The sequence below is a fragment of the Balaenoptera borealis genome (assembly GCF_965194805.1).
Source record: "Balaenoptera borealis genome assembly, chromosome: X".
NCBI classification, from domain to species: Eukaryota; Metazoa; Chordata; class Mammalia; order Artiodactyla; family Balaenopteridae; genus Balaenoptera; species Balaenoptera borealis.
Window position 1 is genome coordinate 110,021,319 of NC_138881.1, and position 17,566 is coordinate 110,038,884.

Sequence of the window (17,566 nt, forward strand, 5' to 3'; positions counted from 1 at the left end):
GCACAAAAATAAACTCCAAATGGATTAAAGACCTAAGTGTAAGGCCAGACACTATCAAACTCTTAGAGGAAAACATAGGCAGAACACTCTATGACATACATCACAGCAAGATTCTTTTTGACCCAGCTCCCAGAGAAATGGAAATAAGAACACAAATAAACAAATGGGACCTAATGAAACTTAAAAGCTTTTGCACAGCAAAGGAAACCATAAACAAGACCAAAAGACAACCCTTAGAATGGGAGAAAATATTTGCAAATGAAGCAACTGACAAAGGATTAATCTCCAAGATTTACAAGCAGCTCATGCAGCTCAATAACAAAAAAACGAACAACCCAATCCAAAAATGGGCAGAAGACCTAAATAGACATTTCTCCAAAGAAGATATACAGATGGCCTACAGACACATGAAAGAATGCTCAACATCATTAATCATTAGAGAAATGCAAATCAAAACTACAATGAGATATCATCTCACACCGGTCAGAATGGCCATCATCAAAAAATCTAGAAACAATAAATGCTGGAGAGGGTGTGGAGGAAAGGGAACACTCTTGCACTGTTGGTGGGAATGTAAATTGATACAGCCACTATGGAGAACAGTATGGAGGTTCCTTAAAAAACTACAAATAGAACTACCATACGACCCAGCAATCCCACTACTGGGCATATACCCTGAGAAAACCATAGGTCAAAAAGTGTCATGTACCACAATGTTCATTGCAGCTCTATTTACAATAGCCAGGACCTGGAAGCAACCTAAATGTCCATCGACAGACGAATGGATAAAGAAGATGTGGCACATATATACAATGGAATATTACTCAGCCATAAAAAGAAATGAAATGGAGGTATTTGTAATGAGGTGGATGGAGTTAGAGTCTGTCATACAGAGTGAAGTAAGTCAGAAAGAGAAAAACAAATACAGTATGCTAACACATATATACGGAATCTAAGGAAAAAAAAAAAAAAAGGCCATGAAGAACCTAGTGGCAAGACGGGAATAAAGACACAGACCTACTAGAGAATGGACTTGAGGATATGGGGAGGGGGTGGGGTGAGATGTGACAGGGTAAGAGAGTGTCATGGACATATATACACTACCAAATGTAAAATAGATAGCTAGTGGGAAGCAGCCGCATAGCACAGGGGGATCAGCTCGGTGCTTTGTGACCACCTAGAGGGGTGGGATGGGGAGGGTGGGAGGGAGGGAGATGCAAGAGGGAAGAGAAATGGGAACATATTGTATATGTATAACTGATTCGCTTTGTTATAGAGCAGAAGCTAACACACTATTGTAGGGCAATTATACTTCAATAAAGATGTTTAAAAAAAAAAAAAAAAAAAAGAAGGGGAGTCAATCCTAGATCCTTGGGCCCCCTCTCCCAACTGGATGAGAGAGGAGAGGGGAGACCTATGGGATGCTTCTCTCACTTCATTTCCTCTTCTTTAATCCTGAAGAAGAGCTTTAATACTGCCTCTTTCTCCCATTAGTGAAACAATGAATTAATGGATAATCTGTTTGTCCACCCTGAAGAGGTTGCCATTAAAGGTAGAGACAGAGGTTGGCTCCAAGTTAGTTGACAAGCTGATAACAGTTCCTAGTGTTTTTCAAAAACTTTTATTAATCAGATTACTTAAAGCTATGTTTAATCTTTTTCTCTCCCTTCTGCTGCTTACCTTTACTACCACCTCCAGATGACCCCTCTTCCCTAACACCTCTTCTATAATAAGCCCCCTACCCCCACACATAGCATAGGTGAACCGATCAGGCAGAATGTAATTTTATTGTCACAAACTCTTTCTAAGCTAGAAATAGAAAAACTTCATGAATTATACATCAAAACACATACACCAAACCCACTGTGTTAGGTGAAAAGAAATTGTACTATTTCTACTACCCACCTTCTAGTCATATATGATCACATTTCCACCACAACCTGCATAAATGTACCCAATTAGAAATCATAGAATTGTCAAGTGTCAGAGTGGGAAGGGAGTGTAGAGATAATTTAGTCTAACCCTCTCATTTTACAGAGGATAAAACTAATACCCAGAGAAAGGGCTTTCCAAAGGTCACTCAGGTAGTTGAGAATATAAGTTCAACTAAAACCATGGCCATGTTTATGATCCTCTGTGTCAAAACAAACATATATTCAACTAAGAATTTAAGGGTATTTGGATCCATCCTCCAAACGAGGAAGTATCAATCTTTTCAAAGCAAAAACGACCCCATTCATCATATCTGAACATCCCTGCTCTTTTCTGTACTGCTTTGCTGCTATTGTCAATTCCCAGGACTCTTTCCTTCCCTGGCCTCTGAACAGCCCCCACGAATGAGCAATTGCTAAACGCATTTGCTATGACGTTTGCAAAGGCAGCCACTCCGAGAAAAGGTCAGTGTCACTGTTCTCTGTTTCCAAATATGTCCCTTTAAAGAATCAGACATTACAATACTGAATACCAATTGCCTAAAGACTTAGAAATCTCCTCTAGGAAAGTTCAAGGCTCCTGAAAAAATGGAAAATCCAGTGAAGTTTGTGAAGTGATTTACCAAATTGGAAAAGGAACACAAAAGGGGAATGAAGAGACACCATTTTTCTACTGGCCTGGGGAATTGTGCTGATGGGTTCACAAGAGAGTGACATGACTCCTCATTCCTCTGTCTTTATACTCAGCCATTTCTCTAGTGAGTTGGAAAGTCAGGCAAGCCCCACACATGCTCCCTGGTCACTAGAAATAGGGAGTCGGGTTTCTAGGGGGCCTCCAAACATAGAAGTAGAGCCACAAAGGAAAGAAGTAATTATTTATAGCTATTTTGCTTTGTACTTCTGATGTTAGTTCTTACCTGGTACCTGTCAGTCAGCTCTGATCTCTGAATTTCCCACGACAGAAAATGATGCTTACTATTTCTCTTAGATGTTGCCAAGCATCCTTAATCATATGGTATACACAAAAACCTTCACAACCATACCCAACCTATTACTTTCTAGTCTCACCTTCTACCACTTTCTCCTGTGCTATAGTTAGTCTCGCTTTCTACCACTATCTCCTGTGCTACAGCCCACACTAGACAACTCTAAGTTACTGCACGCATCTTGTATTTTGAGGACTCACACTTTTTTCCCCTCTATATCTTTACAAATTGTGTTTCAAATTGCTAGAATGCCTCCATCCCATCCTCCATTTCATTATGTAAAACATATTTTTAAGCTATTTTCTCTTTAAAGTCTTCCATGATCCCTACCCCTACCCCAAATTAATTGCTCTATAAATAATTTCTATTCTTCTATTAATTCAATTATTCACAAATTGTTGAGTATGAACAATTTGTCAAGCACTTTGCTAAGCACTGGGAATATAACAGTAGGTAGACATATTCCCTATCCTTATAGAATTTATAGGATAATAGGAAAAATAAGTATTTGCAGTACTTTTCATAGGAGATGTATACATGGCTATGGGATGTCACTGCAAGGATGTGACATAGTCTTGAGAGGTCAGAAAAGGTATACCTTCGAAGGAGCATTTAAATTGAGAACTGAAATAAAAACATGAGTTAGCCAAATATAAAGGCTGTTCCCTTCCAGAAAGAGAATATAAACATATGAAAAAAACAATAAGGCAAGAAGGAATTTGGTATTTTCAAGAAACTGAAAGAAGGGGAAAGTGGCACAACGTGAGAATTCAGAAGAAAGCCAGGCATTGTAGGCTACATTATTAATTCTGGACCATAAACTAAGAGGATTAGGAAGTCACTGAAAATTATCAACCTGGGGACTGTTTGGAGGGAACAAAAGTAGATGTAGAGACATGGTGATGGCTTAGAATAGGGTGATGGAGAGAAGCAGATACATTTGAGAGATATTTAAGATGGGGAATCTACAGGACTTAAATAATGGGATCTTAAGAAATAAAGTGGAAGGTATCAAAAATGACAAAAATTGATAATGCTATATTTTATTGAGGTAAGGAATAATAGAGGAGGGCCAAAATTGATTTCAGCAGTGTTGTGGGTAGACAATGAATATGGTTTTGAAAATACTGAATTTGAGGTGCTTATGAGATATAGAATTGTATATAACAAACAGTCAGGTGTGTGGTTCTGGGGCTCAGAAGAGAGAGCTAATTAAAGATAAGAAACAGAATCATCAGCATAAAGATGGTAACTGAAGTCATGAAAGTGGATAATTTTATTCTAGGGATAGAGTAGAGTGAGCAAATAAAAACTTCGTGATATCACAACAAACATTTAAAGGTTATGTTGAAGAGCCTTGAAAGGAGATGGAGAAAGAGTGGTCAAAGAGATAGAAGGAAAACCAGGGGATTGCAGGTTCTCAATATCCAACAAAAGAGGGTACATCAAGAAAGAGGACCTACTGTATAGCACAGGGAACTATACTCAATATTTTGTACTAACCTACAAGGGAAAAGAATCTGAAAAATGATATATATGTGTATATATATATATGCCTGAATCACTGTGCTGTACACCTGAAACTAACACAACATTGTAAATCAACTATACTTCAATTAAAAAAAAAATATATATATATATATAAAGAAAGAGGACCATCATCTGAGGTGAGTGTTGTTGAGTTGCCAAGAAGTGTGGATTTAGCAACATGGGTGTCATTGTGACCTTATCGAGAGCTATTTCAGTAGAGTTGTGTGAGGCAGAAGACAGATTGGAGTGGGTTGAGGTGAAGAAATGGAGACAGAAATGTAGACAATTCAAGAAATTTGTGTTTAATGGTAGGAGTGAGATTGTTTAGTAACTGAGGAGGCTAAGGGATCCTGGGGCCCTTGCCTGTCTCTTTGTTTGAACATAAGAAAGACTATAACATGTTTTAAAGCCAAAAGAAAAATCCAGTAGAGAAGGGCTGATTGAAGATATAAGAAATAAGTTAACTGATAGCATAAGTCTTCTGGGAAAGCAAAAGGAGAAGGAATCCAAAATATAGGTGAAGGGATTGGCCCTTAATAAAAGGAAGGATAGCCTTCCATAGTAATATTAAGAAAGAAGAGGGTAGTGAAATGTCCATAATCTCTCGGTTTGGAGGTAGAGTTGAACAGGAAGTGAGGTCCTTTGCTGGGATTCAGGGTAGGGAGAAAGATAGGAGTGAAGTTTCAGAAGATAAGTTTTAGTCAAGTTCTCAGAATGCTTTTTTTTTCTAGAGCTGATTAATGATTAATAAGGGATATTTTAATGCAGTGATTAAGAAAATGGGATCAAGAGTGAGAGTTTCTGGTAAGAACCTTGGCTCTACCATCAAGTAGTTGTATGACCTTGGGCAAATCATTTAACTTTTTTATTTTCAGTTTCCTCATCTGTGAAAAGGGGATGATATTTTTACCCACCTCATACTTTTATTGTGAAAACAAATCAACTGAGTTAATATACATGAAGGGCTGAGAATAGTGCCTGATAAATAATAAGCACTCTGCAGTGTTGCTTTCATTATTAAAGCTCACCAAATATCACCTGAGTCAGTATGTTATCAGATTACGTGGAGATACAAAAGATAATTATTAGGTAGAAAGGAAGGTGAAGTTCTTCAAAAGTTGATATTTTAGTTTTCTAACTAGAGTAAAAATACAACAGGGACATAAGGCTTACTTTCTATTCATATATATATATATAAAAATCCCAAGAAATCAGTGAGTATCAATATATCCCAGCAGAGAGGACTTCATCCGTAGAGGATGGAATTGAGAGTGGTTTCTAATGAGTAGCCTAGAGAATTGTGTCCTGAGCCCTAGGGTGATCTTTTTCTTAATACAGCATCAGGGACAACACCACCAGTTGAGGCTTTCAGTTTTATTTCAGCCCTCTCCTCTGTCTTTTTCTGTATTTAGAAAGAGAAAAGGTTCACATCTGTGGCTGGGAAAATCACCATTTTTTTAGTTTATAGTTATTTTTTATTTTTTTATTTTTTTCCATTCAGTGAAGGTGACCTGGGAGGAGCCAGTATCCTAGTTCCCAGAATTTTTTTTTAATTTTTAAAAATTTTTTAAACATCTTTATTGAAGTATAATTGCTTCACAATTGTGTGTTAGTCCTAGTGGCAAGATGGGAATAAAGGCACAGACCTACTAAAGAATGGACTTGAGGATATGGGGAGGGGGAGGGGTGAGATGTGACAGGGTGAGAGAGTGTCATGGACATATATACACTACCAAATGTAAAATAGATAGCTAGTGGGAAGCAGCCGCATAGCACAGGGAGATCAGCTCGGTGCTTTGTGACCACCTAGAGGGGTGGGATAGGGAGGGTGGAAGGGAGGGAGATGCAAGAGGGAAGAGATATGGGAACATATGTATATGTATAGCTGATTCACTTTGTTATAAAGCAGAAAATCACCATTTTTTGAGTGGAGGAAGTGGAACTGTTTTTTTCTGGAAAAGCTTTGGAAATAGCCACAAAACATCTAGGTAAGTTCCAAAGGAGGGGGATCCCCAACCCAAATACACAAATGTTTGTTCCCCAAGTTCACTACAAGAGTATTGTGCCTTGATTCAAGTCACAAATTAGTGACTTGAATATACAAGGGTTGAAAACCTGAAGATACTTATGTATTTGGTTGTAAAAGATGGTGCCACCTAGGAGATAGTAGATGAGAACATGCAGTTAAATGGAACTGACTGATATGGTGTTTGAAGGTGAAATCAGAAACGTGGACTGTCAAATTTTGCTAATACAGTCTGCATTAGTGAAAAGCCTATATTACATGTACATAATAATATGCCACTTTATTATTTTCAGTACATTCTGTACATATGAAATGGCTAAATGTTGCCTAGCAGAGGTCCCACCAGAACTGATCCTGCCTGATTTATAATCAGCACATTTATTTGTTAGTATGCAAATAAGAACTGCTATAGCATTTGGGGAAAATTGTGTTGTTAAGTAAGTGCAACATTTCTCCTGCAATTTTGCTCCAACTGTTAATTAGTTCTGCTAACCTCTTTTTGCAGATTGTATGAAGTTAAACAGCAAACCAGCAGAAGTATGTGAATTTATACAATGGCAATGCAGTTGTGTTACACTGGGCAGGTTGTATGAAGACATACAGATTTTTTTTTAAGAATTAACTTTTTTATAGGTTTTATTTATTTATTTATTTATTTATTTATTTATTTATTTATTTATTTATTTACGGCTGCGTTGGGTCTTTGTTGCTGCGCGCGGGCTTTCTCTAGTTGTGGCTAGCGGGGACTACTTTTCGTTGTGGTTCGCGGGCTTCTCATTGTGATGGCTTCTCCTGCCATGGAGCACCAGCTCTGGGAGCATGGGCTTCAATAGTTGTAGCACGCGGGCTCAGTAGTTGTGGTGCACGGGCTTAGTTGCCCCTCGGCATGTGGGATCTTCCCGGACCAGGGCTCGAACCCGTGTCCCCTGCATTGGCAGGTGTATTCTTAACCACTGCGCCACCAGGGAAGCCCAAGACATACAGATTTTTGAGTAAGTAGCAAGTGTGTAAAATGGATCTCACAGCAGCATAGATAAGGTACAAACTGAAATAAGCAAAGACAAAGCTTCCCATTTGTTAGCCCATTTGCTCTCATTTGGACTTATACAGATATGGCAAAAACTCTTTGGCATCAAGATTCAAAGTCAAGCTCCACCACCTGCTAGCTTTGTGACTTTGGCTGAGCAAGCTCTTATGTGCCTAGAACATAGGTGATGCTCTTCACAAACATGAAGCTGTAAGCAATATAGTAGCAATAGAGCATAGTTGTTAAGTAAGAGTGTTCTGAAGTCAGACTAACTGAGCTCAGAATCCTCACTCCACTACACTAGCTATGCATCACTCTTAGCAAATTATTTAACTTCTTTAATTCTTGATTTATTCATCTGTAAGTGGAACATATTCTTAGTAGACCTACTCAGCTCACAGAGTTGTGGTGAATATTTAATAAAATAATCAATGTAAAGCACTTAGCACTTGCATGCAACTGCAACATAGTAAGTCCTCAATAAACACTCGCTGTTAAAAGTGTTATCCCAAAACTTTCTTCATTGTGGCTTATGCCCAATCAGCTCCACTATAAATAGTCTTGTTAAGGACACTTACCTTTGCATTGCTTAATTCAGTGGACACCCCTGCATGACTTCAGCAGCATTTATGGCAAATAACTAATTTTTCCTTGTTGAGAGGTAGAAACTGGGAAGTTTTCAGAAAGATCTGAGGAAGAGCTAATTACTTAAAGGATAAAATTTTGGATCAGGTGCTGGAAGTACAGTGTGGCATCTCTCTCTCTGGAACACTAAAACATCATCAGCTAAGCCATCGCATGCATATTGAATATTTAACTGCCTAAAGACAGAGGCTCAGCTAGATGTTCTCTGAAGGTTTCTTTTTACCTTTAAAGTCTGTGATTTTTCCAAAGTAGTGAATGATATCAGCTACTATTTGTTCAGCAATAGCTAAAATACAGATATGGGCATTTTACATATGTCCTTGCAATCCTCACAAAAATCCTATAACATGGGTATTCTCCACATTTTAAAATTGATGAAATAAGCTTAGAAAAGCACAGATAACAGTCATGAAGATACTGAATGGTAAATTCAAAATATTTCTTTTTTAATTTATTCACTCATTCTTGTATAAATACAACCAATATTTATGAACACCTACTATGTGCTGGGCACTGTCTTAACACTGGTGTATAGCATTGAACATAGTAGATAAAATCAACGCCCTTGTGGAGCTTGTATTTTGGTAAGCAGAAAATAAGACACAAGACTATCTGGTTCCAAGGCTTGATTCACTTCTATAATATGGTACAATGTCCTCTGACTGGATTTTGTGTCATGTTACCAGTTTACGGTGAAGTCGAATTTTTCCCATTTTAGACACAGCAAAATCATGCACAAAGGAAACCAAACTATCTCCAAATTTTTCCTCCTGGGACTCACAGTGGTGTCTGAACAGCAGCAGCACATCTTTACGCTGTTTCTGTGCATGTGTCTGGTTACCATAGTGGGAAACTTACTTATCATCCTGGCTATTATCAATGATGCTCACCTCCACAGCCCCATGTACTTCTTCCTTGCCAATCTATCCTTCACTGACATCTGCTTCACAACCACTACAATCCCCAAAGTGTTGGCAGACATCCAAAGCCAGAGCCTAATCATCTCTTTTGCAGGGCGCCTTACACAAATGTACTTTTTTATGTTGCTGGTGGACCTGGACAATTTCCTCTTGGCAGCCATGGCATATGACCTGAACATTGCCATCTGTCACCCATTACACTATGCTGCATTACTGAGTCCCAAGGGTTGTGTCCTGCCGGTAGTGACTCCATGGGTTGTCTCTAATCTTGTTTCAGTACTGCATCTCAGTCTGCTGGGCCTCTTGAATTTCTGTGATCAGAGAGAAATCCCACACTTCTTCTGTGACCTGGAAACCATTTTAAGGCTTGCTTGTTTAGACACCCAGATCAATGATTTGACAATCCTAGTCATTGGGGGATCAGTTATCTTCATCCCATTCACCTTCATTTTTGTCTCCTATTCCCTTATTTGTTGCACTGTACTTAGGATTCCTTCAGCTAAGGGGAAGTGGAAAACATTCTCCACTTGTGGCTCCCATTTCTTAGCTGTGGCCCTCTTCTATGGATCCATTGTTGGGGTCTACTTTCCTCCGTCTTCTGCCTACTCAGCAGAAAGGGATAAGGTGGCTGCCAGCATGCATACGGTTGTAACTCCCAGGATGAACCCCTTCATCTACAGTCTAAGGAACAAGGACATGAAAGGAGCACTGAGGAGACTACTCATCAGGAAAATCTATTTCTGGAGATGGTGATTCCTGCCGTAAGAAACACCTGTATCAACTTCTTAGACTTAGATGAGCACACAGGGGACCCAAAGCCTCAGGCTACTGTGCCACCATGGTAGTTTCTTTCCCATCCATTTCCTGCCCCCAATACAGGTCCAAGACTCTAGATCAGACTCATCTCTCCATAAAAAATAATACCAAATAAAACAAAACAAAAATGCTCCTTTACTCCACAGTCCTTCACAATTTACAGAGTTTTACCTGAATAAGCTTATGGCTTTGTAGTCAGTACTTACTAATTGGTCTCTAATTTTTGGTTGTTGCCTCCTTTCCCCCTCTACAAAACCCTACATGCTAGATCATTGATAGGAAGGAAGGGAGGAAAAGAGGAAGGAAGGAAGAAAACATTGATGACAAGAGTTCAAAATATCTTACAGATAATACCATTTTGAAATTCACTACTTCCAAACAATGACTTGATTCACACTAATATTTTGGGGTGAATACTGTATCATTCTCATGTACTAGGCAAGAAAAAAGATGCACTAATAGAAGATAAACAAACTAAGGCAAAAACAATCATGTCATTTGTCCTGCTCTGAGCCCTACAGAGGTTCCCCAGCAAAGCTTAAGTTCTTCAGCATCTAAGATCCTCTACCACCTGCACTCACCTACATTTCCAGAAGTAAGAATCATCATTCCCTACCTGCTCACCATCTTTTGAACACCCTACATCCCAGGTACACTGGACACTTTGTCATTCTTTGGGCAGTGTATGGATTTGCATGACTCTTGTCTTTGTACATGTTACACCCTCTCCTTGGAATATCTGTTCCATTCTCTCTTCCTACAGACATTTGACACTTTTTAAAGGCTCCATCTCAGGTCTTACATTCTCTGTGAATTATTTCATAATTCCTCCACCTTTCTAGGTAAAATTATTCCCTTCTCTCCTCTAGGATCCTGTAGCACTTTATTTTGCTATTGTATCACTTATCACAATTAATTATAATTATAAGGATATTTGTCAGTGTTATCCAAGATGATCTGAACTCTTTACAGTGTACAGGAACTATGTTTTATTAGTCTCTGTAGCTCTAGCCTAGTATAATGCCTGAAACAGGGTAGGTATTCAGTAAACCAAATTGAATAAAACAATTATCATCTCTCAAAACAGAAAATTTATTTTTAGTATCTTCTGCTGACTTGTTGAGTAATACTAGATGACTCAATTAATCTCTCTGAGCTTAGTGTCCCATTGATACAATTCATGAAACAGTATACTAACTTTTGCCTCCTAGCTACCCCCATTGATGATATAGAGGTTAAACATGTTAGAGGTTAAAACTTTCTGAGACAGAAGGCTGTTAAAGTGCCACACTGGGTAGGTGCCAGGAGTCCAAAATAAATCAAGAGAAACATAAAGAAAATCAGGTATTCAACATACACAAGAATATGAGGATTTGAGGTATGGTTATGAAACTTAAGACATGATACCTGGGATCTTTTATTCTGTATCTGTGTAATATCTTAACCTTTGATCATGGAGGAAACTTCAAGCTTTTCATGCATCTGATACTGCTAAAACATATCCCAGTTATACTGTCTGGTTGAATGAACCTAGCTCTTTGTTCCACCTTCAGGGTTGGGTTTGTGGCTTTGTTGTGACACCACAATAGTCCAGTCAGTGCACTCAAAGTGTAGTTTGCCGACCTATGCTAATCACAAAACTATTTGTTACTGGTTAGCAGAGGGATTGAGGTGAGATAAGTTTAGAAACTGAGACAAACATTTAGAAATATAGAGCAATTTCACATTGCTATGAAGTTTTTGTTTTATTTTACAAAAGTATCAGTTTACAAAAATTTGGAAATTAAAAAGTCTAGAAGCACTAGATTCTTCTCTGTCTTCTCCTCCTCCTTCTACTTCTTTTTCTTCTTCTCCTTCTTCTCCTCCCCTTCCTCCTTTCCCTCCCCAATTCCTCCTTCTCCTTTATCATGTTCAACATAAAATCTTAAGCAGGACTCTGTATGATGAATACCTTTTTAACCAATACCATCAGGGACTGATATTGGATATTTAATTTAAAGCATCAATTAAAGCATTTCTAAAGTATACAAACAGCTCATACAGCTTAATAAAAAAGAAACAAACAACTCAATCAAAAAATGGGCAGAAGACCTAAATAGACATTTCTCCAGAAAAGACATACAGATGGCCAACAGGCACATGAAAAGATGCTCAACATCACTAATTATTAGAGAAATGCAAATAAAACCTACAATGAGGTACCACCTCACACCAATCAGAATGGCCATCATTAAAAAGTCTACAAATAATAAATGCTGGAGAGGGTGTGGAGAAAAGGGAACCCTCCTACACTGTTGGTGGGAATGTAAACTGGTGCAGCCACTATGGGGAACAGTATGGAGGTTCCTTAAAAAAGTAAAAATAGAACTACCATATGTTCCTACAATTCTACTCCTGGGCATATATGTGGAAAAAATGAAAACTCTAATTTGAAAAGATACATGCACCCCAATGTTCATAACAGCACTATTTACAATAGCTAATACATGGATGCAACCTAAATGTCCATCAACAGATGAATGGATAAAGAGGATGTGGTATATATATATCAATGGAATACTACTCAGCCATAAAAAAGGTTGAAATAATGCCATTTGCAGCAATATGAATGTACCTAGAGATTATCATACTAAGTGAAGTGAGTCAGACAGAGAAAGACAAATATCATATGATATCACTTATATGTGGAATCTAAACTATGACACAAATGAACTTATCTACAAAACAGAAACAGACTCGCAGACGTAGAGAACAGACTAGTGGTTAGCAAAGAGGAAAGGGGGGGGAACTCAATTGGGAATATGAGATTAACAGAGACACACATCTATATTTAAAATAGACAAACAGGGCTTCCCTGGTGGTGCAGTGGTTGAGAGTCTGCCTGCCAATGCGGGGGACACGGGTTCGAGCCCTGGTCTGGGAGGATCCCACGTGCCGCGGAGCAACTGGGCCTGTGTGCCACAATTGCTGAGCCTGCGTGTCTGGAGCCTGTGCTCCACAGCAAGAGAGGCCGCGATGGTGAGAGGCCCGCACACCGCGATGAGGAGTGGCCCCCGCTTGCCGCAACTAGAGAAAGCCCCTGCACAGAAACGAAGACCCAACATAGCCATAAATAAATAAAGATAAATAATAAATGGCCATATCTTAAAAAAAAATTACCTTTATAAAAAATAAATAAATAAATAAAATAAAATAAAATAAAATAGACAAACAACAAGAACCTACTGTATAGCACAGGGAACTATATTCAATATCTTGCAATAACTTATAATGGAAAAGAATCTGAAAAAGAATATATATATGTGAAACAATCACTTTGCTGTACACCTGAAACATTGAAACTATACTTCAATTAAATAAATAATTGAAATTTTTTTTAATTAAAAATACATCAATTAAAGCAAAGAGTCATTAAGAACACACAGCCCCTTAACACTTCATTTTTCAGAATACTCTATTTTGACTTATTCCATGCAAAGATATATTCCTTAACTAATCTTTTGATGTAGGGAACAAGACCCTTTCTTTGATTATGGATTGACTGATTGTGTTCTGAATAATCACTTTTGAATGAACCTCACATTTTTAAAAAAATCATATATTGTTTTATTGTTGATAATAAAACTGGGCCTACTCATGTTATAAAATTTAGCAAATACAGTAAACTATATAAAAGATAAAATAAAAAAATCACCACAATCCCACTTTCCACAGATAGCCATTGTGATATTTTGGTGTATTTTTTTCTATGAAAACATATGAGATATATAAAGAATATATATAAAGATATAAATGTAATACAGAAGTTAAACTAGAAATGTAACAGGTGAGGTCTTAGATGTACTTTTGGCATAGATGTATTCCTTTTGATATCAGTGTTGCTAAGCCCTATGCCTTCAAGTCTTTGCACCCTTGTTTAGCTTTGCAACATGCCCTCACCCCACCCCCAGCACTTTCAGCTTCCCTATCCTGCTCTACTTTTGTTTTCTTCAACACTTGCCACCTTTAATCTATTAAAAACTTTTCTTATTTATTATGTTTATTGTTTTTTGTGTGTCTTTTCCTCACCCCTTCAATGTAAGCTCCAAGAAGGCAGGATCTTGTCAGTTTTGTTCAATGATGTATCCCAAATGCCTAAAGCAATGCCAAGCGCAAAGTAGGTGCTAAATAACTCATTGTGAAAGAATGACTTAAGATTATATGAGTCTTGGGAGGGAGTAGTCAAGATTGCGGAATAGGAGGACGTGAAATTCACCTCACCTCACAAGTATATCAAGAATACATCTACAAATGGAATGATTTTCACAGAACACCTGCTGAACACTAGTGGAAGACCTCGGACACCTAAAAGGACAAGAAAAATCCCCACGTAACTGCACAGGATGAAAGGAAGAAAAAAAGAAAAGAGGAAACAGGAAGGGACCAGCACCCCTGGCAGGGAGCTGAAGGTGAAGAGAGGTTCCTGCACTCAGAAAAGCCCTGCTCACAGTGGGGAAATCAGCTGGGACAGAAAGAGACCTTCGGGGAATCGGAGGGGAATGCAGTAACCAGTCTGTGGAAGGCAGGACAAAGTAAGAACTGTGCTCATGGTCCGTGCCGCAGCCCTGCACACCCCAGCATGAGTCATGTGTCCCCTGGTAGAGTGGGGGCCTGGGAGCTGGAAAGCGGGGTATGGAGAGTGGACCCAGGGAAGGGACAGCTGTTGGCTGTGAAGAGACAGCCTGAAGGGATGGAGTAAGGAGCCCCACAACTGGGAAAGTTGCAGAAGAAGCCTGGGCCACCATAGAAGCAAGGTGCCACTGTTGAATGGCATGCAAGGGGCGGGGTCAGCATTGCAACCCTTTCCCCCCTCACTGGCCCCTGCCTCCGTGGGCACTGGGGGGGCACCCACCTGAACAGGCTCGCCCGCTCCTCAAGCCAAGGCCTCCTCAATCTGTGCAGGCTTCAGGGTCCTGAGCGCTGACACTGCCAAAGCCTCCATTGGCTGCACAGGCCCCGGTGGGCCCACGCATGCCCCTCATGCCAAAGCCTCCTTGGGAATCAGCCCTGGGTGCCCCAGCCTGAGACAGGAATCTGCCAATGGTGGCAGGGGCTGAGCGCTGAAGTGTGGGGTTAGGAGAGTGGATCAGGGAGAGGACCGCTATTGGCTGCTTGGAGAAAACCTGAGGGGATGGGAGTGAGGGGCTCTGGGGACAGGAGTGAGGAGCTCCATGGCCGGGAATGCTCCTAGAGGAAGCATGGTCTGCCTTGGAAACGAGGCACCATTGTTGAGTGGTGTGCAAGGGGCGGAGCCTACATCCCGGACTCTCTCCCCACACGCCAGCCCCTGCCTCTGTGGGCACTGGGAGGGACTCCCACCAGAGCAAGCACACCGTAGGCTGTTGCAACTTCCTTCCAGTCTCTGCCGCCACAGGCACTTTGCACATGCCCTAGTTGTGGCCACCTTATCCTTCCCCAGCCTGAGCAAGTAAGTGTGCCCCAATCAGTTAGATTTTGGCCCCTCTCGCCTGGGCAGGGAACAGATGCCTGACGGTGGCCCACATGCAGAGGTGGGGCCAAAAGCACAGCTGAGCTCCAGGGGCTGTGCGACTAAGGAAGAAGAACAGAAATCTCTTGCTTGCACCTGCACAAACTGTGGATTAAATCCCTGCAATCGGCTTGGTAAACCCTGCATCTGTAATCTATCTGAAAAAGAATTCAAAGTAATGACAGTAAAGATGAATGAAGATCTCAGAAACAGAAGGGAGGCACGGATTGAGAAGATACAAGAAATGTTTAACAAGGACATAGAAGAACTACAGAACAAACAAACAGTGATGAACAACACAATAACTGAAATGAGGGACTTCTCTGGCTGTCTAGTGGTTAGGACTTCGCCTTTCAATGCAGGGGATGTGGGTTCAATCCCTGGTCAGAGAGCTAAGATCTCACATGCCTTGCGGCCATATAAACAAAACATAAAACAAAAGCAATATTGTAAAAAATTCAATGAAAACTGTAAAAATGAGGGGAGGACCTTCAAGATGGAAGAGAAGTAAGACGTGGAGATCACCTTTCTCCCCACACATACATCAGAAATACATCCACATGTGGAACAACTCCTACAGAACACCTACTGAACACTGGCAGGAGACCTCACACTTCCCAAAAGGCAAGAAACTCCCCACGTACCTGGGTAGGGCAAAAGAAAAAAGAAAAAACAGAGACAAAAGAATAGAGATGGGACCTGCACTTCTGGGAGGGAGCAGTGAAGGAGGAAAAGTTTTCACACACTAGGAAGCCCCTTCACTGGTGGAGACGGGGTGGAGGCAGGGAAGCTTTGGAGCCATGGAGGGGAGCACAGCAATAGGGGTACAGAGGGCAAAGCAGAGAGATTCCGGCACAGAGGATCAGTGCTGACCAGCATAACCAGCTGGAGAGGCTTGTCTGCTCACCCACTGGCTGGGATGGGTGGGGGCTGGGAGCTGAGGCTTGGGCTTTGGAGATTAGACCCCAGGGAGAGGACTGGGGTTGGCTGCGTGAACACAGCCTGAAGGGGGCTAGTGTGCCACAGCTAGCCAAGAGAGAGTCCGGGAAAAACTCTGGGCCTGCCTAAGAGACAAGAGACAATTGTTTTGGGTTGCGCGAGGAGAGGGGATTCAGAGCACCACCTAAATGAGCTCCAGAGACAGGCACAAGTCACTGCTATCAGCATGGACACCAGAGACGGGCATAAAACAATAAAGCTGCTGCTGAAGCCAACAAGAAGCCTGCGTGCAAGCACAGGTCACTCTCCACACCTCCCCGCCCAGGAGCCTGTGCAGCCCAACACTGCCAGGGTCGCGCGATCCAGGGACAACTTCCCTGGGAGAACACACGGCATGCCTCAGGCTGTTGCAACATCACGCTGGCCTCTGCTGCTGCAGGCTCGACCCGACCCGCATTCCGTACCCTTACCTCCCCCTGGCCTGAGTGAGCCAGAGCCCCCTAATCAGCTGCTGCTTTAACCCTGTCCTATCTGGGCAGGGAACAGATGCCCTCAGGCAACCCACATGCAGAGCTGGGGCCAAATCCAAAGCTGAACCCAAGGAGTTGTGCGAACAAAGAAGAGAAATGGATGTCACTCCCTGCAGCCTCAGGAGCAGTGATTAAATCTCCACAATCAACTTGATGTACCCTGCATCTGTGGAATACCTGAATAGACAATGAATTACCCCAAAATTGAGGCAGTGAATTTTGGGAGCAATGATATATATATTTTTTTACTTTTCCTCGTTTTGTGAGAGTGTATGTGCATGCTTCTTTGTGTGATTTTGTCAGTATAGCTTTGCTTTTACCATTTATCATAAGGTTCTGTCTGTCTGTTTTTTTTGTTTTTGTTTTTTAGTATAGTTTTTAGCGCTTGTTATCATTCGTAGATTTGTTTTCTCGTTTGGCTGCTCTCTTCTTTCTTAATAATTCTTTCTATTTTAATATCTTTATTTTATTTTATTTTTCTTTCTTTCTTTCTTTTTTTCTCCCTTTTCTTCTGAGCCATGTGGCTGACAGGGTATTGGTGCTCTGGCCAGGTGTCAGGCCTGTGCCTCTGAGGTGGGAGAGACGAGTTCGGGACATTGGTCCACCAGAGACGTCCCAACTCTATGTAATATCAAACGGCAAGAGCTCTCCCAGAGATCTCCATCTCAACGCTAAGACCCAGCTCCACT

At 40.7% G+C, this 17,566-nt stretch overlaps 2 protein-coding genes across 14 annotated transcripts in view; one reads left to right on the top strand and one right to left on the bottom strand.

Moving 5' to 3' along the window:
- The window catches only part of IGSF1 (immunoglobulin superfamily member 1), a 453,756-nt gene that overhangs the window by 181,911 nt on the left and 254,279 nt on the right, over positions 1–17,566 (bottom strand). The window lies entirely within an intron of this gene.
- On the top strand, positions 1,137–14,848 carry LOC309621031 (olfactory receptor 1468-like). The gene is made up of 2 exons (XM_082377975.1): positions 1,137–5,914; positions 6,381–14,848. Exon 2 carries the CDS (start codon positions 8,877–8,879, stop codon positions 9,816–9,818), a length of 942 nt encoding a protein of 313 aa, XP_082234101.1. The 5' UTR covers positions 1,137–5,914; positions 6,381–8,876; the 3' UTR covers positions 9,819–14,848.